The sequence below is a fragment of the Mustela putorius genome, unplaced genomic scaffold (genome assembly GCF_011764305.1).
Source record: "Mustela putorius furo isolate JIRA1106 unplaced genomic scaffold, ASM1176430v1.1 tig00003944_pilon_pilon_pilon, whole genome shotgun sequence".
Taxonomy (NCBI): Eukaryota; Metazoa; Chordata; class Mammalia; order Carnivora; family Mustelidae; genus Mustela; species Mustela putorius.
Window position 1 is genome coordinate 5,218,189 of NW_025422088.1, and position 25,272 is coordinate 5,243,460.

Consider the following 25,272-nt stretch of genomic DNA (forward strand, 5'->3'; position numbering starts at 1 on the left):
ACCTTCAAGCCCAAATTGCACCTCCTTGAAGCTTTCATTGACCATTATAAATCTTAGCAATCTCACCCTTCTCTTTCTCCCAGTACCTTTCTGTTATGTTTTTCATGTAGTATTTACCATCTACTACTTTCCAAAGCTAGATGTTGTTCAGTGTGCATAAATCTGAGTTCTCTGTGGGAGAGAGCTTAACACAATCCAGAAATTGAATTACCTTTTTAACATACCTTGTATAGTACCCAGTTAATAGCCAGGCACTTTACTATCTACCACGATTGCTTGGTTATACAGCTAATACTTAATTCTTTGAAGATATGAAAGTGGATTGCCCTTCTTTGTATTCTTTGAAACCCACCAAATAAGATGTCTCCAGTACATACTGGTTTGGTGAAATTATTAATTGTTCATTTAACCTTTAGGACAGTGTTTTTGTTTCAGATATAATGAATACTGTCAACAATTCTGCTAATATTTAGAAACTATGAATCACTAATGAACTATGAACACACTAATTAGATATTTACAGGGTAATGTTTTATTTAAAACCAAAAGCTTTTATGAATTCAACAACAACAACAAAAAAGATCTAATTTGAAAGCCAAGGTAAACGTTAACAATCCCTCCGAGCACATCTTTTGGTGGTTTACTCAAAGAAGAGACCTAAAATGATGTTTTCCTGATAGGTGTAATACAAACACTACCTTGAATGAATAATATTTTTCAAAATGTAATAGATCCATTTCTCTGATACAGGTTTTCTATATGAAGTGGTCCACTGTATTTCTCTTTTCAAGATATGCTCAGTCCCTAAGTCCATTAGAAGCTCATTTACCAGCACTTCTCAAAAGGAAATTCCTACTTTTTAGATCACTCCCTGAAAGTCTCCATAATTTGGTGGGGAGTGGGTGCATCGCTAGGGCTGCCACTAATATGCTTAGAAATAAATATTCTCAGCTTCCCCCACCCCCTCCACCCACACCTCTGTCACTGGGCTGTCTGACATAGGCAGCTGCCTGAGTCCCTCTGTCACTCCACTTAACGGGGTGCTGCTGGTGCCTCCTGCTGGCTCAGCTTCAACCTACCCTGTAACATCCAGGGCAGTCTTACCAGTCCAGAGCACAGAGAGCAGAACCTCTTCCAGGCCCATGCCATGTTCAAGTAAATCAGTCCTGAAAAAGGGCTGCTCTTTACTCCCTTCCCTTAACTGAGACTGTGTGTGAAACAGCCCTTTCCTCCTCTTGTGTTTACATTTCTTCTTCTTGATGTTTCCTCTTGCAGTCATCTCCCAAAAAGAATCAAGTTCACATTCCTAAGGACAGTTTTCTGACAGACGAGTCTAAACTGACCCTCCCCCACTTTTACCTGACTTGGTCTCTATTGTTACTAAGGGACTGAAAGCTCAGTGAAAAGATTAACTGACCAATAAATAGTGTAACATCATCACAGCTACCATTTATTGAACACCTACAATATACCAGACCTCGTGCTAAGATCTGTAATCCAAGTTCTACTACTACTACCTCCATTTTACTGATGAGGAAACCAAGGCAAGGCTTAGAATTTACTTATGCAAGAAGGATAATACAGGTGGCACCCAACACCAGACCAATGTGGCTCCAAAGCCCAGGATGTGCTTTCCACCCCCTTATTGCATTCCTGTTTCCTCACCAATCACCACAAAGATGTCAACCGGAAGGAAGTGAAAGGGGCTAATAAGCACCCTTCTCCCCATAGACAATGATCACTGCAATCACTGGAGGGTAATCTAACTTTTGGAAGAAAAAGTCTTCTGCCTGCTGCTAACAGAACAAAGTTCCAATATTCACACAGAATACTTACTTCTCCCAGCTACCCTTCCTACCTTCATCCACTTTTAAAACTCACAATTGGAAAAAAAAAAAAAATCACTAACCTCTCCAGCTAAAATTACAGTGTGCATCAAGCAAAAGACAACAGCATTTTAAATAAAATGTAGATATGAAAAATAAAGCCAGTAAACCACTACTAAAGTTTCCCTTTGGTTCTTGTTACAAAAACTTGATGAATCAAAAAGTACCTATTTATATTTCACAAAACTCAGTATTTCTGAAGTGGTTAATTTACAATATGCTTTTTAATCAAGGCATATTTCTAACTGTGTCAAAAAGAAGTCTGAACAACTGTGGATTTTACATGTGTGATTATGTTAACATTTTTATATTACTAATGATGTTAACATGTTTTAATATTGTGCATTTATTAAAGTATATGCATTCATATTTTAAATTACAAAGTCTCATTAGTTAACTGCAGAAAATATAAGACTGCTTATATTCATTTCCAGTTCTTAAAAACAGATAGACGTGAGAGAAACAGGGATGCTATGGTAGGTGCCAGGCTCCCCCTTCCAGATGAGGCCCTCACTGCATTCTCCAAAGGAAGACTTCTCACCTCACCTCACACCCACTCAACATCATGTTCCCTCCCTGAAGATCCCTGAAGATCATGGCAGTGGTGGCCCATATACAATGAATGATACATACGTGAATATAAAAGCCTGATCCCCTTGCCTCAACCTGGAGCAATTCGGAAGGCCTTGCCAGCTGGAGCTGCCTATGGGGTCTGCCCATGGCTCTACTGCAGTTTAACTTCCCCCCCTCTGGCACACAAATCTGAGTTTCAGTGTGGGCTTCCTGAGCTACAATGAACATGTCTATAAGTATGTGTCCCTTAAAGCTAGGCATCTAAAAGCATGGACTAATGAACAAGATATCTGAGCTGAGGCCTTACAAGACTAAACAAAAAAAAAAAAAAACTCTGAGCAAAGGAATTCAGCCAGAGCTTAGCCCCACACTTATGGCTTCTTATGGCCTATTTCCTAAAGAACAATTAAATGAAAAAGAGAAACTCTACAAGCCACATCTGCAGACAGTCATAAGTCAGGAAACTGCAGGAAAAAAGAAATCCTAATGAGGAAATTTCATTGAATAACTGAGCATTAAAAATATAAGCAGCTCTTTTTAATCTGGAATTCAAAATACAGTTCAATATCCATATACATGTAAATTAATATCCACAGCAATCATAAAAACCAAGTTATTTTTTGTCTGAAATCATTATAAAACCTAGTAAAAACAGTAACTGCACAAAACTTGATTTTCAAGAAAGAATATATTTTGTGTTACTTAATCCACTGAACATTTTCTAAGATCTAAGTGTGTCTTACACATTACTAATGGGTTTTTTCCCCCTGAAATGAAAAAGATACTATGAATTATTAGTTGATACCAACTATAGGTAACATTAAAGAAGTCTTTGTTCCTTAATACTGATCTCTCCAAAATACTCAACAGATATCACAGTAAACAGTAAAGGGATTTTTCCAGGACTAGAGGATCAAATGACTGATTTTCAAACTGTTTTCCATGCCCGTCCCTTGTCTCCTCCCCACCTCCCCCTTCCTGGACCCAGTGTTTCTTGATGAAAGTGCTTCAGGAAAAGAGTTACTGAGGGACAGTATCCTACCAAACACATTTCAGCCAGGTCAGCTCTTCCTTTATTTTCAGTTTTATATATTGACCTTCTAAAGAAATTTTCACTTACAGAAAGTCTAAAAACTTCTGTCCTTTCTTGAAAGGATTAGCATGGTTCCTGGCACATGAAAAAGGACTTCACTAAGGGGCATCTTGGTGGCTCAGTCAGTTAAGTGTCTGATTCTTGATTTCAGCTCAGGTCATGATCTCAGGGTCCTCGGATTGAGCCCCGCATCAGGCCCCACACTCAGAGGAGTCTGCTTGAGATTCTCTTCCTTCTGCTCCCCCCCAACCATGTGTGTGTGCTCACTCGCTCTCTCACTCTAATAAATAAATAAATCTTTTAAAAAAAAAAAGAAAAAAAGGACTTCACTAAATGGAATGGAGTCAACCAAAACCAAAACATACTTCACCACCCTAGTCAAACCCTACTCCTTGAAAAATAAACTTACAAAGAATGAGTAAATTTGAGATCCTAGAAGTAGGACATAAATCTCTTTGCAAGCCTACCTGTAGATGTGCAATCTCACACACATATACACAGAGCCATCTTCCTATATGCTCAAATCAAAGAATAATTTTTGCAAAACAAATAACTAAGTAATATGTATTTTCTATAAAGCTCTATCTAAACAGTAAGATTAAAACAGTCTGAAAAGGAAGGAAGAAATATGGGGAAAAAAGATAAGCTAAGCAAAATAATTGGTGAACTATGACATTTGCCATGGTAATTTGTGAAACTAACAGGACTAATGCTTGTTTTCCATTAACTACAAAGTAAATACATTTGCATTAACCTTCTGATTTTTCCCTAAGAGTTATGGATTCGATTCAGCAATTTCTTTTCATTTGAAGGGGGCTCTCTGGTTCTTGTTAAGTGATGGTGGTGGCTTTACGTGAAAGAATAGCAGCAAGTAAATAAGAGGCATCCCGGAGGAATTCACAAGCCCCTGCTATGCTTTCCAGGGGTATCAAGAGTACACAATATAAGTTTAGAGTTCCTGTGTGAGAACCCACACTTACCATTGGTTAGTAAAAAGGCATTACATCACATCAATTCAGGGAAAAGAGTGAGATTTGCTTTGAAAATCACAAACACTAGAGCTCACTGATGCTTCCTTTAGGGAACTCTGCTGAGCAGGGGTCTATGAGACTCCATGGATTGCAAGCATGTGGATGTGTGCCAGTATGGTGGTGTTTACACTCAAGTCAGGCTCAGGTCTAAATAAACTATGATCCACTCTATCAATAAAAATTTTTGCTCTCACTTATCCTTGTATTTTCTTCTTTCTATACCCAGTAGCTGATTACAAAATGAATACCTTACTTCTTAACTATCTTCCCAATTTCTTAAAACTTTTGCAATAATATCTTAAAAACTATACATTCATATGCCTAAAAATAATCAGAAAAGCTTATGCAATTAATTTCACTAATAGTTGGTTAAGGTATTTATACAAATCTATTTTTCCTATTTAGAAAGTAGTAATAGTAATTAGTAATAGTAATTAAAACCAGAAAGAAACTACTTAATTCCAAGAGTATTTTCTCTATATAAACCATCAAAAGGATACAGCTTTTACCATTATCTAATTAGCCTTAATATTTGAAGTTAGAATATATTGAGTCTAAACTTACTATGTAGACAAGCAGGAGTTAGTACCATGGGTTGCTAATTCAATGTATCATTAAATATTATCAAGCTGTCCAATCCCTAAAGCCATGTTCTGCATTAGGTGTTTAAAGAAATAACCTCAATAAGAAATTCCTCAGTAAGACTGTTTATTTAACAAATATTGAGTACCTACTATGCGCTACAATCATGCCAGATACCGTGCCAGGTATGGGAGATATGCGAGTGAACTAGAGAACTGAATTCTAAAAGTCAACAATAATTGAATACTTATTTATTAGTAAACAGCATTTCCTCTATACAGGAAGAAAGGAAGAAGAAAAAGAGCAAGGGGTAAGATGGAGGGGAGTGAATGGAGAGAGGGAAATATTCAGAGAAAGGGTGAGACAAATACCCAATTAAGAGCACCTGATCCCTGGACTGAGCCATGCTTCTAGCTTATTCCAACCATATACACTAGCAGATATCCTTTTGCTTAAACTAGGTTTGTGTCATTTAGAACCAAGAATTCTTATTAATATATGATCTATGTGGTCTTAGATAGGACATGCAATATGTATTTAACTGAAATTTATGAAATATTATTGACTGAGCACTTATGATATATCAAGAGCTGTGGCACATGCTTTATACACTGTATTTTACTTCATCCACAAAACCTTAGAACCTTCGGAGTGTTTTAGGAGAAGAAACTGAGGCATGGAGGTTATATAATAACTGCCCAGGTCACATGCTCAGTAAAAAGTAATGTCAGAACTCAAAACACAAGACTCAGGTACAAAAACCTCTTGCTCTTCACACAATACTGAACAAATGATCTAATGGAAAAGCATCAAACTAAGTTTAAACTATTTATCCTGAATAATCTGATACTTCTTAATGCTACATGGTACTTTTATAAAACCTCACAGTTGAATAAAATTTAACAAAGTCCAAAATACTACAGCCCATTCTTAATTTTTCTAAAAACATCCAGGAGAAAACTTCTTGCCTGATTTTAGACATTTTCATAGCTTAAGACAAGTCCTCTCAAATCTGACCTCATTCTCTAGAGAGTAAGTCTGGAAGTCTCTTATTCACTGTGTTTGGACACAGGATTTGAGGAACCATCTAAATTCTACATCTCCCAGCAATTAACCACTATCACATATGACATTTGAAAGGGAGAATTATATTTCATTTAGCCTTGAAAACCCTACTGTATTATATAGAGATATATCTTGCCAAGTTCAGGCTTAGTCATTACTAAGACCTAAAAATGATTTTCGTAAGGTTATTAAAATAATAGTAATTGGAAATATTTGTATAGTACTTTACAGTTTACATCGCACTTTTACAGAAAATATATCCCTGGACCCTCCTAGAAGTTCTATAAGGAGAGAGAGAATAAATCATGCCTCCATTCAGCAGTTAAAGAAATTCATGATGAAAAAAGTAGTTATTTGCCCAAGTCATTCAGCCGGTAAGTGACAGACTGAGATTTTAAAACAGGCCTTCTGGCTCCAAAGTCAATGTCCATTCCAAGAAAATAAATACTTTACCAATGACTGCTAAAGCACTTTTCCATCTGCTTATTTAAAGCATTCTTTCTCCCCTAAACCTTTATGCCAGAAATATTTAAATAAATCATCATCTCCTCTAAAGTCTCTTCACTACAACCCTGGTTCATGCACACTTACTCAGCAAAATCTGCCACACTCAGTGCCCAGAAAAGTATGTCTCAAGGCTTCTACCTGGATCTGTGCATCTGCAGCTACTCAGAAATCCCAGGAAAATGAGTGTTCTTAATTAACTATACTTTGGACAAAAATCTTTATAAAATGTTCTATATATTTCCTTGTTTGCCCTTAAACAAACTGTTGCAAAACAACACTCTCCTGATACAATCAAGAATTATGTACAGAGCCTCGGTCCTATAGCCAGGCCTTATGTTAAGTGCTGATGATTCAAAGGCAGACACAGACCCCAACTTCAGGGAAGCACAGGAAACTGTGAGGAGGTAGTCAAAAGCACCTGGTGCAAAAACAAATATCTTAAAGTAAGGGCAGCAGATAGTCCAGAAAGCCTCTGGGCAAAAAAGAAGAGATATGCAGGCAGAGAACACTGTAAACATGGAATTAAGGAGGAAATCTTAGGCAATTTTGCAACAATCACATCCAAAAGCTGATGGCTTAAGGGAAGAATTGAAGAAGTCAAAATTCAACACCAGCCTATAAGGCCTGAAGGAAAAGACACATTGCTAGGTTCAGAGATGTCAAGCACGGATGAGAGCCCCCCCGGAGAAAAGTAAACACAACTATCCCACATACAACTCAATAAGAAGAAGACAGCAGAAAACAAAACCAGTGCTCGTACATGCATGCACACAGAGAACCTTATGTCACCTCCTCATCTTCTCATTTCCTAGATAGGGTAAGCCCTGAGCTGGGCTCCTTGCTCAGTGTGGAGTCAACAGGAGATTATCTCCCTCTCCCTCTCCCTCTCCCTCTTCCTCCCCTTCTGCTCCTCTTACCCCCAACCACCCCAACACCTCTCTAAAATAAATAAAATCCTTCAAAATAAACAAACAAAGGAGTATAGTTATCTGTCCAAAGCCACAAACGTTAGTAGTAGAATAAGGAATAGAGCCCAGATTGCTGTCCCTTGAATCTAAGCTCTGCCAACAGACACTGCCTACCTCCCATATTTATATAAATTTGTACTGCTTCTACTACCTTTCAAAGCTCACTTAAAATATATCATGATGAGTACTAAAATGAATTTTAGTGATAAAACACTTTAACTCAAAATTATTTATGCTGAACTAATATAATCTTTCATAAATCTACTTGGAAATATCCTTAGAGTCATTTATATCATTCTTTTCTACAGTAGTTATCTTAGAAAGTGGAATGTAGATTAGTGGTCATAACTCACTGCTGGGTTTTATTATTTTATCATTATAAATAATGGTCAAGGTTAAAGATAACAGTGACATTATAAATCTACCTTTAATGCATATAATGAAGTCTATATGTCTATAGTAACTAATAGAGTAATTACAGAAAATATAGATGCTAGCAGAAAGAAATTCTTTGAAAATGGGCATAATTATTCTCATTCATGAACAGTGGTACTCTTTCACAAAGCCACAAGACTCTAGAATCAGTTTTCTCCCTGACCAGAATACTCTCCCCTAAGTGATCTTTAGGAGATAACATAATTCTGTTCAGGAAGTACGCGGAAAGGATCATCTTTCTTGATAAGAAAGCAGAGATATCATCAAAACTCCTCTAATAGTGGAGGGTGGTGGAATAAAATAAACTCCTCTAATACTATAATTTCAAATTATTGTCCTGGGCATTCTCATTAGCTAACATCTAAAACACCTCCAGAAAAATTTTGTTACTAACTTTTCCGATTTCTTAAAGAAAATAAAGTATATAGTTGCCTATACACTAAATTTTACCAACATGGGTTGGATTTACCCATTTCATTTAATTTTGTTCACACTGAAAGTGAATATCAGAAAGAGCATGGAGGTAATTATGCGGCTGAGAGACTGCCCAGGTGCCTAGGAATTGCTTAAAATATTTATCTAAGTCTCTCAAAGTTAAGTCCCAAAAGTACTAAAGGATGACATTCCAACAGATGTTATGGTGGTGTTGAAGAAACATGACAAAGACCCACATGGCCTTAAGCATGTGCTCAAAACTGGCCCTCAGTAAACACCTATGTAATGAATAGTCCCATCATACCAGTCTATCACAAAGGCCTCTCTGGGTCCTAGACCACCTATTAAAAATGTTTTATTTAAAATATTTAAAATTTTTATTTATTCCATTTAGAGAGCAGATTGCTCAGGATTTATGAAATGAAACACGCAAGTAAAACACCTTTAATATATGTTTAACAGCCTCCCCCTTTTTTTAGATCATAAAACTCCATAAGAAATCAGAACTGCCTGGATTTTTCTTGTATGCCCTAGGAACTTTGCTCTTCTACCTAAAACTTGCCTTCCAACTAAATGTCATTTGTAATTATTAGGAACTTTTGCTATATTTGAATTTTTTTTTTTTAAAGATTTTATTTATTTATTTATTTGTCAGAGAGAGAGCGAGCGAAAGCGAGCACAGGCAGACAGAGTGGAAGGCAGAGTCAGAGGGAGAAGCAGGCTCCCCGTGGAGCAAGGAGCCCGATGTGGGACTCGATCCCAGGACGCTGGGATCATGACCTGAGCCGAAGGCAGCTGCTTAACCAACTGAGCCACCCAGGCGTCCCTATATTTGAATTTTTTGAAGAAAATTTACAACTTCATACTCAACACATGAAAAAAACCTCAAGGGCAAGTGATAATGGCAAAATGGAGGTAGAAATTATCCCCAAATTACTGCATCTCAATACCTAATCAACAGGAGAACTTGGAAAGAGGCCATTATCTTTAGGAGGCAGGAAAGCTACTGGGTTGACACAAGCACCTGAAGAGCAACCTATCATGTTCACATCCATTGAAAACATCATCTTTCCTGTATTGGTCAAGGTCATATCTCATATGCTTCTGTCTGTGTTCTCCTGCATATATGTGTATTATAGAAAACAGAATTGATATTTAAATTTCCCTAAAACTAAAACCCACAAAAACAAGTTCAAAACAGGAAACTGGCTAACCACAAAGGATCCCAGGATAACTGACAAACTAGCAATTATGTATGTGTACCAGCAAGTACAGAAGAATATACTACATGATGTATTTTACAAAGCCACACATCTTTAAGTCATTGCTCAGAAAGACATGTGAAGAGGCTCACAAACACAGGAAACTGCAAGTTAAGAACACATATTAACAATAACATTCTTTTCCCCTGCCCATCACCCAAAGAGCAAGAGCAGGCCTCTTGATTGATCCCTCCTTTCCTACTCTTATCATTTATTTAGAAGAAGCTGGACCAGAATATCATTACTGTTACCTAATACCCAACATCAATGAAGTCACCTTTCACTCTTAACTATTTCCAGCATACCTTCCAACAAATGCTCAGAGAAGTAAAAATGCCTAACAAATTCTTTTATCAATCCATGCCCCACAAAATGATCTGAAGCCACTTTAGATACACCAGTCACCACTAGCTTTACAGTTTTGAGCAAAACCATGGGCAAAACAGAACACAATCAATTATTACACTCAAAAACTTTCAATTCACATAAATCTGAATTCACCAGATAAGGGAAGAAAATCCTCTTCAGTAGGTTCATATTGCCCAAATTTCAAAACTCTTAAGCAAATGAATATTAAACATGTAACTTGCCAAGACTTGGGCTCTCCAAAGTGGAGATAATTAATGCTGTAGAGGTCCATATCCTCGGTGTGCCACGCGAATGTGGTTTTCCACATGCCAAAATAGAGATAAGGAGTATTTACACCCTCTATAGAAATACCGCACTCTTCCTCAACCACATCCAAGACTGTATTTAGGCGAGCTATGTTCCATTCATCCACACCCTGGAACCAGGAGAGAGAAAAAAAAAAATCAAACATTAATAAGCTAATAAAGATAACATTTACTAATCAAACTGTCATGTGACAAAATTATCACACTGTGTATTTTAATTCACTGAGAAATGAAAAATAGAGAAATCATTATTCAGGTGATATATCAATTATTAATTATCCAAGATTATTACTGGCATAATGTAGCTCTATATGAACATAAGTATGAAAGTATAGCAAAAAAACTTCCTGATCCAAATGCAAGTATAAATTAAATCCCCACCCCTCATCTGTTGTTTGTAAAAAAAATCACTGATTCAAAGAATATGATTTGAAGTGAGCTTTTCCATGTTTGGCACACAAGCCTTTTATTTGAGAAAGGAGGTAGCATTTTCCTTTTTAATTTATTTGTACATTATTTTAGAAGTCATGTTCAATATCAGACATTATCTCAAGATACCAATGGCAAAATATTTCTTTTGGGCTCCCACTCTCATCCCTATTCATTTCATTTTAGCATGTGATACATCATTTCCTAAAAATTCCACCTCTAATTATGGGAAAAACTCAGAGATTTTTCTTCTAAACCAGAGATTTTTGTGCTTTTACTGTTCCTTCAACTAAATATTAACTTCTTACGTTGATGGGAAGTTTTAAACACAGAACAAATGATTAAAAAATAGTTATCCAAACTTTAATAAAATTGCTGGGAAAATCTAGTTTTACAGCAATAATGGTGATGATAGAAAGAAAAGGATAGAATCACTGATACTAGGAAAAGATTCTGGTTTTATTATAACTTACCAATTACTCAATTATAACTCATAACTGCTTAAGATCTTTAAAAAACTGTGTATTTTTCCTTTTATAAGAAATACATGCCTTTCTCATAATGAAACATAAACATTAGGGATTGGGCCCATTCGATGCAATCATGAGGAAACTGCAATCCCTTTAAATCTAATTTAGTCTCCTCGTGGTGCTATTAAAGAAGTTTATTAAATGTGTTCCCTCTATACTGATAAAACCTTCTCCAATGACTACATAGACTACCACATCTAATATTTCCCTTATACACTAAAAACTTCCAGGGTTGTTCTGTTTTTATACAGGTCTGTAGATAATTCTCTAATCAGTGTACTAACTTTACTTCCTCATGCTTTGGGTTAGGAAAGTTATTGATGCAGCAGTTACTGAAGTTCTGCCTCAGGTGACATAATTAAAAGTCCCAGGGAAAATAATTTAATTCCCAAATTCCCCTAAGCAGCCACTCTATCTACAACTTAAACCCCACAGTGGGAAGTGTGCATTTAGAAATTGGTCAAAGTATCTATTTAGAGAAGATCCTAGATTCCAACTTATGAGACCTCATAAAAATTAAATCAGATTCTATAAAATGTTTTATCACACTCTATTTATAGTGATGCAGTCTCTCAACTCTAGTCCAATCAGACCTCAGTCCAATCACTCTAATAATAGAGTCCAATTTGAAAGTCATTACTGAGGCAATGAATCTAAAGTAATAAATGAGCACCATATTAGAGGAATCATTTTAAAACTGAATGAGCTTGAAAATTTAAGAACAAACTATTCCTCTGAAATTCCTAAGATTCTTTTCTTTATTTCTAACTGATATTATCTTTCAGGAATAACTGAAGCTAAATCCTTTGACATCCCTTGACCTGCAGCTCTAAGGGGAAGAAAGTGAAGAAGAAAGAATACTGAAAGAAGACCTAGATTATAGCCCCAGCTCTGCCACTGACCAGGGCAAAAATCACTGAGACTTTCTGTGCTTTCAGTCTGACTTCATGAAAACATGAGAGCTACAGCATCTTCCTCAAGTTGTTCAGAGTACTGAATATACTAACAGACACAAAATCTTTGGAAAATAACACCTACTATTTCTTAGAACCTATGAAATAGACATCTCCACTATTCTCTAATAAGTCTGACTAGAAAGCCTCCCCAAACAATGAGATAAGTGATAATAAAGTCCTGTGAAATTCTTTCCATTAATGGTTCTTTCCATAAATGGGCAAGTAACATATTTGCAGTACTTTCTTCTGGACAGAGCCATAGTTGCCATGATGCTGAAATTCAATTTATTTTATTAAAACAAAAAGTCATAATATTTCAACTAAAGAGGTTATATTAAGAGTAACTGACATAACACAGACTAAGAATAAATCTTACTGCTTCAAAATTCCTTCTCCAATTTGTGTCCTCTACTACTGACTGAACTACCTAACAGCTACCAAGGACAGACTCTGCTCAAACACTGAGAGTCCAGGTTGTCCTCAGAGAGTTAGAAAAGCAGTACACCAGGGCGCCTGGGTGGCTCAGCGGGTTAAGGCCTCTGCCTTCAGCTCAGATCATGATCCGAGGGTCCTGGGATCAAGCCCCACATCGGGCTCTCTGCTCAGCGGGGAGCCTGCTTTCTCCTCTCTCTCTGCCTGCCTCTCTGCCTACCTGTGATCTCTGTCTGTCAAATAAATAAATAAAATCTATTAAAAAAAAAAAAAGAAAAGGAGTACACCTAGTTTGTCATTTAGACAAACTGTTATACCATACTCTACTCCATTACACTACACATACCTACATTCTATACCTATTCAAAACAATCCTGTAAAATATGTAACATTATACCCAAATGAGCAAATGGAAAAACTAATACTCCTAGCTAGTAGTAGGTGGCAAAGATAAACCTAAATTTGCTTCCTGACCTAAACTCCATGCTTTCAGTTCTGATCATCTTAAAATAAAACGTGTCATCCTCTTCTCTCAGCCTCCTCAACAAAGATCCAAGGAGCTAAAATTTAGGACAGGCAAACCCATAAAGTCCCCAAATTCTTCCTACCCACACGGAGAGACATCCTACACACACACTGGCAAAGCTTAAAATGCAAGCCTGCTTCACTTTTGTGGAGGTGGTAACAGAACTCATTTAGTGTAAAAGCAATCTCAAAAGACATTAGCTATAAACAAGCCCCACATGACAGAACGGGATTTGTCAAACTATTCAAAGTTTACAGCCACTGAGTCTGAGCAGAAAGTCTGCACACCAGCCCAAGTTCATAGTCAAAGCCTTTTCTCAGATTCCATCCCCTCAAATAAAGCTCTCCCACATATCTTTCAAGAGATGCTTGAGCATCTGTTTTGTATATTTGTAATTCACCTGACTTCCACTAGGCAGACATTACCTGCCAGGTCCCACTCCCTTCACTCCAATCACCCATTTGGCATTCTGGGCCTGTCCCGCTCCATTTGTCTATTTACCCTGTATCTGTCAGGTTTTCTGCTCACAATTGGCCCATGATTTGTGCAGATACACATAACTGAGAAGTTTATGAAGGATTTCTCCTTTCAATCTCTGTATCTTCCACCTATCAGGAATCTGATGGCAGTTTGAAAGAACTCTTAAGTCTTCATTACCATAACCAGAGCCAGGTGCTGTCTGAAGACCAGGCTTTGGATTTCACAGTGGGAGTAACATCAGAACAGGAACAATACATTTATATATCTCCAGAAAGACAGTACCAAGTTTGAGTTCCTGGCCCTTGTGCTCCGGGCCTGTGTCCCTGAAATAGGCCATAGCCGGGGCAATAAGCAACCTCTCCTCAGGACTGTGCACATCTGTGACTCCCCCTACAGTGACTGCACTCAGTCACTAGAAGACTGAAGGATGACATAGCATCAACATATCATGTTAGAAACCTCACCAATAATAAGCCATTCCCACCTAACACAGAGAAATAATGAAAAGCTCATAGAAAACCAGTTTTTTCCCAAAATATTTCCAATGGGACATTAGTCCTACCAGCAGATATAGTCAAACTTTGGCTTCTATTTCTCCTCCTCTTAGAGAGTCATAGAGCTGATAGGTACTCCAAAGCATGTGAGAGGTCCTTTATAAGAAAGTCTGTTTAACTCTGCCTAACTCCAAATTTACCAAATAACCCTTAACCATGGAATCTTGTTTATCTAATACATAAAAATTCCATAAAATCATGCTGTGTAGGGAGTGCCTGGGTGGCTCAGTGGGTTAAGGCCTCTGCCTTCGGCTCAGGTCATGGTCTCGGCGTCCTGGGATCAAACCCTGCATCGGGCTTCCCACCCCCCACCCCTGCCTACTTGTGATCTCTGTCTGTTAAATAAATAAATTAAAAAAAAAATCATGCTGTGTGGGACAGCACATTCAGGGAAGGATTATAGTAAACTGCTCCTTAAATGTCACAGCCCAAAGAACTCAGTAGTAAAAGAGAAAATAATTTGAGCCACAACTGCGATGGCATTTTAGACCCCAGGGTATGTGATGGGTGGCTGGAATATGGTTCCATCTATTGTCATAACACGCATATGTAATTTGATTGTGCCACCTAAAAATACATAGAATGTAAATTTAATGCATTTAAAACCTTCCCAAAAAGGTATTTCTAAATGAAGACAAAGAGATTAAAACTAGGAAGGGAAGACAGAAGACATGACCAAATTTTTAAAACTATCAAACATACTGATGACCAGAGAACGGGGTTTTTAAAAAAAAAAAAAAAAAAAGCATATAAAAAGGAAGGCACAGGGCACCCGGGTGGCTCAGTCAATTAAGCATCTATCTGCCTTTAGCTCAGTTCATGATCTCAGGGTGCTGGGATTGAGCCTGTCATCTGGCTCCCTGCTAAACAAGGAGTCTGCTTCTCCTTCTGCCTACCTCTGCCCCCAACGCACTTCTGCTCTCTTTCTCTCTCTCAAATAAAATCTTTTTTTTTTTTTTTTTTCTGAGAGAGAAAGAGGGAGCACAAATACAGGGAAGGGCAGAGGGAGAAGCAAATTCCTGCTAAGCAGGCAGACCCATGCAGGACTCCATCCCAGGACCCTGGGATAATGACTTGAGCCCAAGGCAGATGCTTAACCAACTGAGCCACCAAGGCAAACCTCAAATAAATAAAATCTTTAGGAAAGAAAAATAAAGGCACATCCACCAAAGCCTACATAAAGGTTGTTCTAAAACAAAAGACAAATTAGTAAACTTATGAAAATCAAGGTTACACACTCTTTTTCTGCCCTCACTCAGCAAATAGCAAAATGGAATAAAGAATTTCTATCTCAAAGAATGACGCGATCTCAGAAAAGCAACATGCTGCACATGGGTCAAAAGCTCTCTAATCAAATGCTGGCTCCAGCACTTAGCAGGGTTATAGGATCTGATGGCTTCTCAATGGTCATTTGTAGCAGAGCAGCCAGCTGGGCCCTGACAAGACTGTGACCACTTTGAAACAGCCATAGTAAAGGTCCAGTGTTTAATGGAACTATTTTCAAAAATTATATCCTTGTTCAACAGAAGTGGGGTCCTAAGACTTCCCAAAAATACATAAATCCAGACTTGCCTACCTTACAGGAAAACTGCAAAGGTAAGATTACAAAATACATATGAAACTTTTTTTTTTTTAATTTCCTTTCTAACTAAATTTTTCTTTCAGAAACATGGGAAGGGGTTTCAGTACCACAGCTTGTTAGAGTGGTATTCCCGGGGTTCAGGGCCCACCTCACCTCAAAGATAATTGTCGCAGCATGTTCCAAAGAGCACAGCAAGAAGTGAAGAGCTATGTGATAAAGCAGGAGTTACAAATTCAGGTGCTCAAAGAGCACAGCAGGTAACATCAGTGAGTGAAGCAGCCAGGTGTAAGTCAAAGCGGGATAGGGAAGACCATTTGGAGACTTTACTCATTTCCCAAATGGGGAGACCTACCCATTTGGAGACATCTACTACCCTTTCTAACAAGGACAGCCATTACTCAACTCCTGTCTATTGCTGTCACTAGAAAAGCTGCCAGATCTTCTGACGAGCCCCAAATCCAAATGTTATGGGATATGAACCAACTTTTAAAACCATGTGGGTCAAACAAAATAAATACATCTGTGGCCACTTCTGCAAAAATACAGTAGGTATTAAAGAGTTCACACTTATTGCAATAATTTATATGTGATGACAAGAAGAAAGAAGTTTTGGATATAGGCTATACATACAAAGTTAGTGACTGTGAGCTTGGGACAGAGACACTGCTCAGATTTTTAAAACTAATCATACATTTGCCCTCAACTCTCCAGTAACCAGAGTGAGATTGTGCAAGTGGCATGACAGGAATCTACTCTCCATAAACACATCGTCCTCTCATTCCATCACTGTGTAGAAATCCAATACGCTAATGAACAGAAAGACACAAAGTAAAATGGGAAAATGTAAAGCCTGAGTAATTATGAAAACTGAATAACCAACTGCAGATAAGTGGAAAGAAGCACATAGGTTTAGACAAAACAGTCCTGAACAAAGCTATTTAACTTCTTCAGACAAACCTCTGTGAAGCAATAGCCAGGATAAGAGTGAAAAGAGGGCAGAAGAAAGCTGTGCAAGAAATAAGCCACACCAACACACCTGCCAAGTGACAGGCAGTGACAACATGCATACCTGCCAAGTAACAATTCTGTGAGCTGTACTGCACCAAGGTCAACCTGACTATACATTCTGCTTTGTCCACAAAGTAGAAAAGTTAAAATCACTTGCCTGTAAGTATGAAAAATTGCTACAATATCAACAACAATTATGTGAAAAAAGCCCTGGATGACCACTGAAACACTTCCAACTGAAGACTCAAACCAATGAAGAATTTCTTCACTCTATTTTACGTATGGTTGGCTATAGAACAATAACTGATAAATTGACACACTCACTATTATTAATTATATTTTTATGGCACCTTTCATACAGTAGGAGAGTCTATACGGTTCTTGTTTTCCAAAATTAGTTCTAAACACTAACCTGCCAATCTCTCACTTAGGCTTTCTACATCTTCATTGTCGTCACTCCATTATATTCTATCCTCAACACTGTCAACATCCAAACACATGCTTCTCTCCCCACCCCCCATCTCCTACCATCATTGGTAGGAGCACCTTCAATGCTGAAGGTGCTACTTTCCAAACAATGTCATGAGCCCTCAATCTCATGCCCATGCACATGCCCAGTTCTGAAACAAAGTGATATATGCAAAAAATCTTTTAAAAAATTAGTAAACAAACTTTAAACAAAAAGAAAAATAACATTTTCTTTATATCTGATATCCACAAAAAACACTAGTGCAAGTATTTGGCAATTATTTTATTAATGCAGAAACCTAAAATGCACTGAGATAATCTCCATGCTAGCAAAGCACCCTCGTTTTACAGATGGAGGTAAGAAGCTCTGCAAGTTAACAGCAATTTAACTCTTTGTTTGAAAATTAGAGCCGTCTCCTCAGTAGCGAATACACTGTCTGTCCAGCAAATCAGAATTCTTTGTAATCAATCCCTTCAGAAATACTGGAGTTGGTTCCATTTTTAAACTCAGTATTATAATATGGTATTTCTCATTAGCACATAATATGTACTATGCAGTATTTTTTAAAATTTTTAGGTATTTTTACCTAAACCGATTAGACAAAAATACTAATTTTTAAGTATTTTTTTAAAAGATTATGTTTTCCTTTGACTTTTACCATTCCTTTTAATGACCCTGTCATAGCGAAGCCAACACCTAACAAAAGACCATGCACCAATCTCCACTAATTCACTGGGAACGTAGAGCTAGGCTAATGTAAATTACTGCCACTAATTCACATGCCTTTAACAAGCCCTTAAAGTCTTAAAGGTAACGCACACAGAGAAAGAAAAATAAAACTTGGTCAGTGCTTTAAAGACTTCAAAATTCAATCCATTTTACACTGTGTGAAAACTATACCCTTCCATAACTAAAATGAAAGCTCTGGTCCACATTTTAAAATAAACTGAGGATTTCCTACAGATCTTTACACAGTTAGAATAAAATTAGACCCACATAAAATTCATTTTGCTTCAAAGTTCAGTACAACATGTAACATGATAGTCCTTTTTGTTTCTTTCTTTCCATAAAAATATCTCACATTCTCTGAACTTTCTAGTTAAAAAAGTTAAGAACAGAACTACCTTAAAAAGTTAAAAACAGAACTACCCTATGATCTAGCAATTGCCTTCTAGGTATTTACCCAATATAAAAATACTAATTCAAAGGCATCCATGCACCCTGACCTTTAGAGAAGGGTTATTACAATAGTCAAATTATGGAAACAGCCCAAGTGTCCATCAAGTAATGAATGGATAAAAGAAGATGTGGTATGGGGTGCCTGGGTGGCTCAGTCAGTTCAGTGTCTGCTTTCAGCCCATGTCATCATCCCAGGGTCCTGGGATCAAGTCCCACATGGGGCTCTCTGCTCCTCGGAGAACCTGCTTCTCCCTCTGCCTGCCACTTGTGCTCTCTCTCTCTCTCTCTCTCTGACAAATAAATAAATAAAATCCTTAAAAAACAAGAAGAAGAAGACAATGACGTGGTATATATATATAAAGGGATATTACTCAGCCATAAAAAAGAATGAAATCTTGCCATTTGCAATGACATGAATGGGATTAATGAGCATAGTGCTAAGTGAAACAAGTCAGTCAAAGACAAATACCACATGATTCTCTCATATGTGGAATTTAAGAAACAAAACAAATGAGCAAATGGAGGGGAAAAAAGAGAGAGAGAGAGAGAGGCACACCAAAAAAACAACAACAACAACAAAACTCTTAACTACAGAGAACAAACAGATGGTTACCAGAGGAGAGGTGGGTAGGGAAATGGGTAAAAGAGATGAAGGGGATTAAGGAGTGCACTTGCTGTGATGAGCACCAGGTGTTGTATGGAAGTGTTGGCTCACTATATCGTACACCTGAAACTTATATTATGCTGTACATTAACTAACTGGAATTTAAATAATTTTTTTAAATTTTTAAATAAAATAAAAATAAAACAGACCTCTTTTCCCTTTTACATTTTTAAATACCAAAATACAATTTTATAGCAGTGCCTTTTCTTTCTAAAAATCTAGACAATAACCAACCTAGAACAAGTTTTCAAAGAAACAAAATTCTTCAACAAAAGTACCATAGAAAAAGACAAACTGTTCACCTTAAAAAGGTAATTATGAGTATGAAAAGAAGGACAGAAAAGAAAAAGATAGAACTGCCCAGTCAAATAAAAAAACTACAGAGAGCTTGGGATGCCTGCATGGAGTCTGGACTATTAAGGGTTTCAAGTTATGTTAATGTGTCCCTGGTTCTAGGGAGAAGCAATCCCAGCCCTCCTGGGAGAAAAGCTCCCTCCATTTAGACCTATAAATTTTTCACAAATTAAGATCAAGTCAAAGCATATAACCAAAGATTGCCATACACACAGGGAGGCGAGGCAACACTGGACAAAGCTAGCTGACAAAGCATTTAGAACCATCCCCCAGCAAGGGCTGCTGACATTAGAATTACCAGAGAGACAAAAAAAAAACATGATTTAAAGAAATAAAATACAGAATAACAAAAACAGGCTCATAAAATAAACTATTTAGAATAACCTGTCAGATCTGGAGGAAGGGGTGGACTTCTAGAAAGGAAATACATCATCATTAAATTAAAAACTCAATTAAAGGGTTAAATAAGAGTAGTTAACCAGAAGATAAAATTTAAGGCCTTACCATACAGTGCAATACAGAAGGATGAAGAGATAGAAAATCTGAAAGTGAAGCAATACTTAGAACAATAGTATGTCTCAGGAGAAATAAAAATTCTAAAACCAAATTAAATGAAAAAGGCTAATAAAAATCAATTACATTAAAATTAAAATCTTCATTCATTGAAGACACTGTAAATAAACCTACCTCTAAAAATTCTGATGTCAACTTTAGTTAACCTTAAATATGTTGAACTGAATCTACAAAACAGAAATCTCAGAACTTTACTAATGCTGCAGCTTTTATTTTCCAAATGGCCAAAATAACAAAATGGCTATTATATTTATGGATTAAAACTACTTATTAAGGGGTGCCTGGGTGGCTCAGTGGGTTAAAGCCTCTGCCTTCCGCTCAGGTCATGATCTGTCCTGGGGATCGAGCTCCGCATCGGGCTCTCTGCTCAGCCAGGAGCCTGCTTCCCTCCCTCTCTCTCTGCCTGTCTCTCTGCCTACCTGTGATCTCTGTCTGTCAAATAAATAAATAAAATCTTTTGGAAAAAAAAAAAAAACTGCTTGTTAAGTCTTTATTATTACACCTATTCTTGAAGATGATAATATTCTATGTGGCCAAATATATAAGCTTATTCTAGACTTACTTCAATGTTCTTCATTTTGTTTGTTCTTCATTTAACTCTTCACAGACATGTTGAAAGTAAAAATAGTATTTTGTCTATATTCCTTTTCAAGTATTTCTAGGTAAGGGATTAAAAAAACGAACCACATTTCTGAAGTAATAAAATATGAAACAGGTCTCTCCAAGGTCAGAAATGATTAATGTTTTTGCTATATACCTTTATTCATTATTTTCTGATCAAAAGTTACTAAGTATTTTTATGTTTATAAATGTGCTTTCACAGCATACCTTGTACACATGTAAAAAGTATTCACTTTTGCTGCTCACCTTCTAATTGACAAGAAAGAAAAACAGTGAAAATTAAAAAAAACTGTGGAATATAATAATAGTAGGGGACTTTAACATCCCCTCCTCACTAAAATGGACAGATCATCTAAGCAAAAGATCAACAAGGAAATAAGGGCTTTAAATGGCACACTGGGGGCGCCTGGGTGGCTCAGTGGGTTGGGCTTCGGCTCAGGTCATGATCTTAGGGTACTGGGATCGAGCCCCACATCAGGCTATCTGCTCAGCAGGAGCCTGCTTCCCTCTCTCTCTCTCTGCCTGCCTCTCTGCCTACTTGTGATCTCTCTCTCGCTGTCAAATAAATAAAATATTTTAATTTAAAAAAAAATGACACACTGGATCAGATGGACATCACAGATATATTCAGATCATTCCATCCAAAAGCAACAGAATATACATTCTTCTCTAGTGCACATGGAACATTCTCCAGAATATATCATATCCTGGGTCACAGGTCAGGTCTCAAATGGTACCAAAAGACTGGAATCATTTCCTGAATATTTTTGGACCACAATGCTTTGAAATGTGAACTCAACACAAGACAAAAGTTAGAAAGAGCTCAAATACATGGAGGCTAAAGAGCATCCTACTAAAGAATGAATGGGTAGACCAGGAAATTAATGAAGAATTTTAAAAATTCATGGAAACCAATGATAATGAAAACATAACTGTTCAAAATCTCTGGAATGCAGCAAAGGCAGTCCGAAGAGGACTTGTATGGCAATGCAAGCCCTTCTCAAAAGACAAGGAATGTTTCAAATACACAACCTAACCCTACACTTAAAGGAGCTGGAGAAAGAACAGCAAATGAGGCCTAAACCCAGAAAGGGAAGAGAAATAATAAAGATTAGAGCAGAAATCAATGAAATAGAAACCAAAAGAACAGTAGACCAAAGAAACTAGGAGCTGGTTCTTTGAAAGAATTAGTAAGATTGATAAACCCCTAGTGAGATTTATCGAAAAGAAAAAAGGACCCAAATTATTAAAATTATGAACAAAAGAAGAGAGATCACAACCAACACCAAAGAAATACAATCAATTATAAGAACACATTTTGAGCAACCATTCACCAGCAAATGAGACAATCTGGACAAAAGGGATGCATTTCTAGAGACCTATAAACTACCAAAACTGAACCAGGAAGAAACAGAAAACATGAACAGACCCATAAACAATAAGGAAATTTAAGCAGTAATCAAAAATCTCACAACAAGCAAGAGCCCGGACCAGACGGTTTCCCAGGGAAATTCTACAAACATTTAAAGAAGAATTAATACCTATTCTCCCGAAACTGGTCCAAAAAACAGAAATGAAAGGAATACTACCAAACTCATTTTATGAGGCCAGCATTACCTTAATCCCAAAACCAAAGACACAGTCAAAAAGGAGAATTACATACCCTCCCAATATGTGCTTTGGTGAGTGCTGTGAAGTGTGTAAACCTGGTGATTCACAGACCTGTACCCCTGGGGATAAAAATATATGTTTATAAAAAATAAAAAATTTTTTAAAAAAAACTGAAAAAGAAAAAAAAAGGAGAATTACAGACCAATGTCCTGATGAACATGGATGCAAAAATGCTCACCAAAATCCTAGCCAACAGAATCTGACAGTACATTAAAAGGATTATTCACCCAGACCCAGTGGGATTTATTCTTGGGCTGCAAGGCTAATTCAACACCCACAATCAATGTGATACAATAAATTAATAAAAGAAGGAACAAGAACCATAGGATACTCTCAACAGATGCAGAAAAAAGCATTTAACAAAGTACAGCATTCTTTCTTGATTAAAACTCTTCACACTGTAGGCATAGAGTATACATACCTCAATATCATCAAAGCCATCTATGAAAAACACACACTGAATATCATTCTCAGTGGGGAAAAACTAAGAACTTTCCCCCTAAGGTCAGGAACATGGCAGGGATCTCCACTATCACCACTGCTATTCAACATAGTACTAGAAGTCCTAGCCGCAGCAATCAGACAACAAAAATAAATTAAAGGTATCCAAATCGGCTAAGAAGAAGTCACATCTCAATCTTTGCAGATGATACTTTATGTGGAAAACCAAACTACTTTACCCCAAAATTGGCAGAACTCATACAAGAATTCAGGATATAAAAGCAATGCACAGAAATCAGTTGCATTTCTAAAGCCCAACAACAAAACAGAAGAAAGAGAAATTAAGGAGTCAATCCCATTTACAATTGCACCCAAAACCGTAAGATACCTAAGAATAAATCTAACCAAAGAGAAAAAGAATCCGTACTCAAAAAATTATAAAACACTCATGAAAGAAATTGAGGAAGACACAAAGAAAAGAAAAACGTTCCATGCTCATGAATTAGAAGAACAAATATTAGGAAAATGTGTATGCTACCTAGAGTAATATATACATTTAATGCAATCCCTATCAAAATACCATCAACTTTTTTCAAAGAAATGGAACAAATAATCCTAAAATTTGTATGGAACCAGAAAAGACCCCAAATGGCTAGAGGAATGTTGAAAAAGAAAACCAAAGCTGGTAGCATCACAATTCCAGACTTCAAGCTCTATTACAGAAGTGATTACAAGTAATCATCTAGATAGTATGGTTCTGGCATAAAAACAGACACATAGATCAATGGAACAGAATAGGGAACCCAGAAATGGACCCTCAACTCTATGATCAACTAATCTTAGACAAAGCAAGTAACAATATCCAATGGAAAAAAGATAGCCTCTTAGACAAACGGTGTTGGGAAAATTGGACAGCCACATGCAGAAGAATGAAACTGGACCATTTCCTTACACCACATACAAAAATGGGTGAAAAAAATGGGTGAAAGACCGCAACGTGAAAAAGGAGAACATAGGCAGCAACCTCTTTGGCCTCATCAACTTCTCCCTCGACACATCACCAAAGGCAAGGGAAGCAAGGGCAAAAATGAACTATTAGGATTTCATCAAGATAAAAAAACTTTTGCACAGCAAAGGAAACAGTCAACAAAACCAAAAGACAACTGACAGAATGGGAGAAGATATTTGCAAATGACATATCAGATAAAGGGCTAGTATCCAAAATGTATAAGACTTATCAAACTCAAAACCCAAAAAACAAATAATCCAATCAAAAAATGGGCAGAAGAGGGGCACCTGGGTGGCTCAGCGGGTTAAAGCCTCTGCCTTCAGCTCAGGTCATGATCCCAGGGTCCTGGGATCGAGCCCCGCATCGGACTCTCTGCTCCATGGACAGCCTGCTTCCTCCTCTCTCTCTGCCTGCCTCTCTGCCTACTTGTGATCTCTCTCTGTCAAATAAATAAATAAAATGTTTTTTAAAAAATGGGCAGAAGAAATGAAGAGCTATTTCGGCAAAGAAGACATCCAAATGCCCAAGAGACACATGGAAAGTGCTCAACGTCACTCGGCATCAGGGAAATACAAATCAAATACACAGTGAGACACTGCCTCAAACTACTCAGAATGGCTAAAATTAACGAGTCAGGAAACGACAGGTGTTAGCAAAGATGCAGAGAAAGGGGAACCCTCCTACACTGTTGGTGGGAATGCAAGCCAGTGTAAGCACTCGGGAAAACAGTATGGAGGTTTCTCAAAAAGTTGAAAATAGAGCTACCCCCTACAACCCAGCAATTGCACTTCCAGGTATTTACCCCAAAGATACCAATGTAGTGATCCAAAGGGTCATGTGCACCCCAGTATTTATAACAGCAATGTCCACAGTAGCCAAACTATGGATAAAGCCTAGATGTCTATCAACAGATGATAGATAAAGAAGGTATATATCTACAATGGAATATTATGCAGCCATCAGAAAGAAACAACAATGAAATCTTACTATTTGTTATGACATCAATGGAACTGGAGGGTATTATGCTCAGCAAAATAAGTCAATCAGAGAGGGATAATTATATGACCTTACTGATTTGAGGAATTTGAGAAACAAGACAGAGGATCAAAGGAGAAGGAAGGGAAAAATGAAACAAGATGAAAACTAGAGAGGAAGACAAACCCTAAGAGATTCTTGGTCTCAGGAAACAAACATTATTGCTGGAGTGGAGGGATGGGGGGTGGGAGGGATGGGGTGGCCGGCTGATGGATATTGGGGAGGGTATGTGCAAAGGTGAGTGCTGT

At 37.3% G+C, this 25,272-nt stretch overlaps 1 protein-coding gene across 22 annotated transcripts in view; it reads right to left on the reverse strand.

Moving 5' to 3' along the window:
• The window catches only part of KDM4C (lysine demethylase 4C), a 510,087-nt gene that overhangs the window by 404,780 nt on the left and 80,035 nt on the right, over nt 1-25,272 (reverse strand). For 20 of the 22 annotated variants that reach the window (XR_006603630.1, XR_006603631.1, XR_006603632.1 and 17 more), the window contains one exon: nt 10,428-10,621. The exons of the other annotated variants lie outside the window; for them this stretch is intronic. Coding sequence is in view for 17 of the 20 variants with exons in the window: in XM_045069842.1 (XP_044925777.1) it covers nt 10,428-10,621 (194 nt within the window). In the remaining 3 variants the exon portion in view is untranslated. The remainder of the gene's footprint in view (nt 1-10,427; nt 10,622-25,272) is intronic. 22 annotated transcript variants of the gene reach the window in all.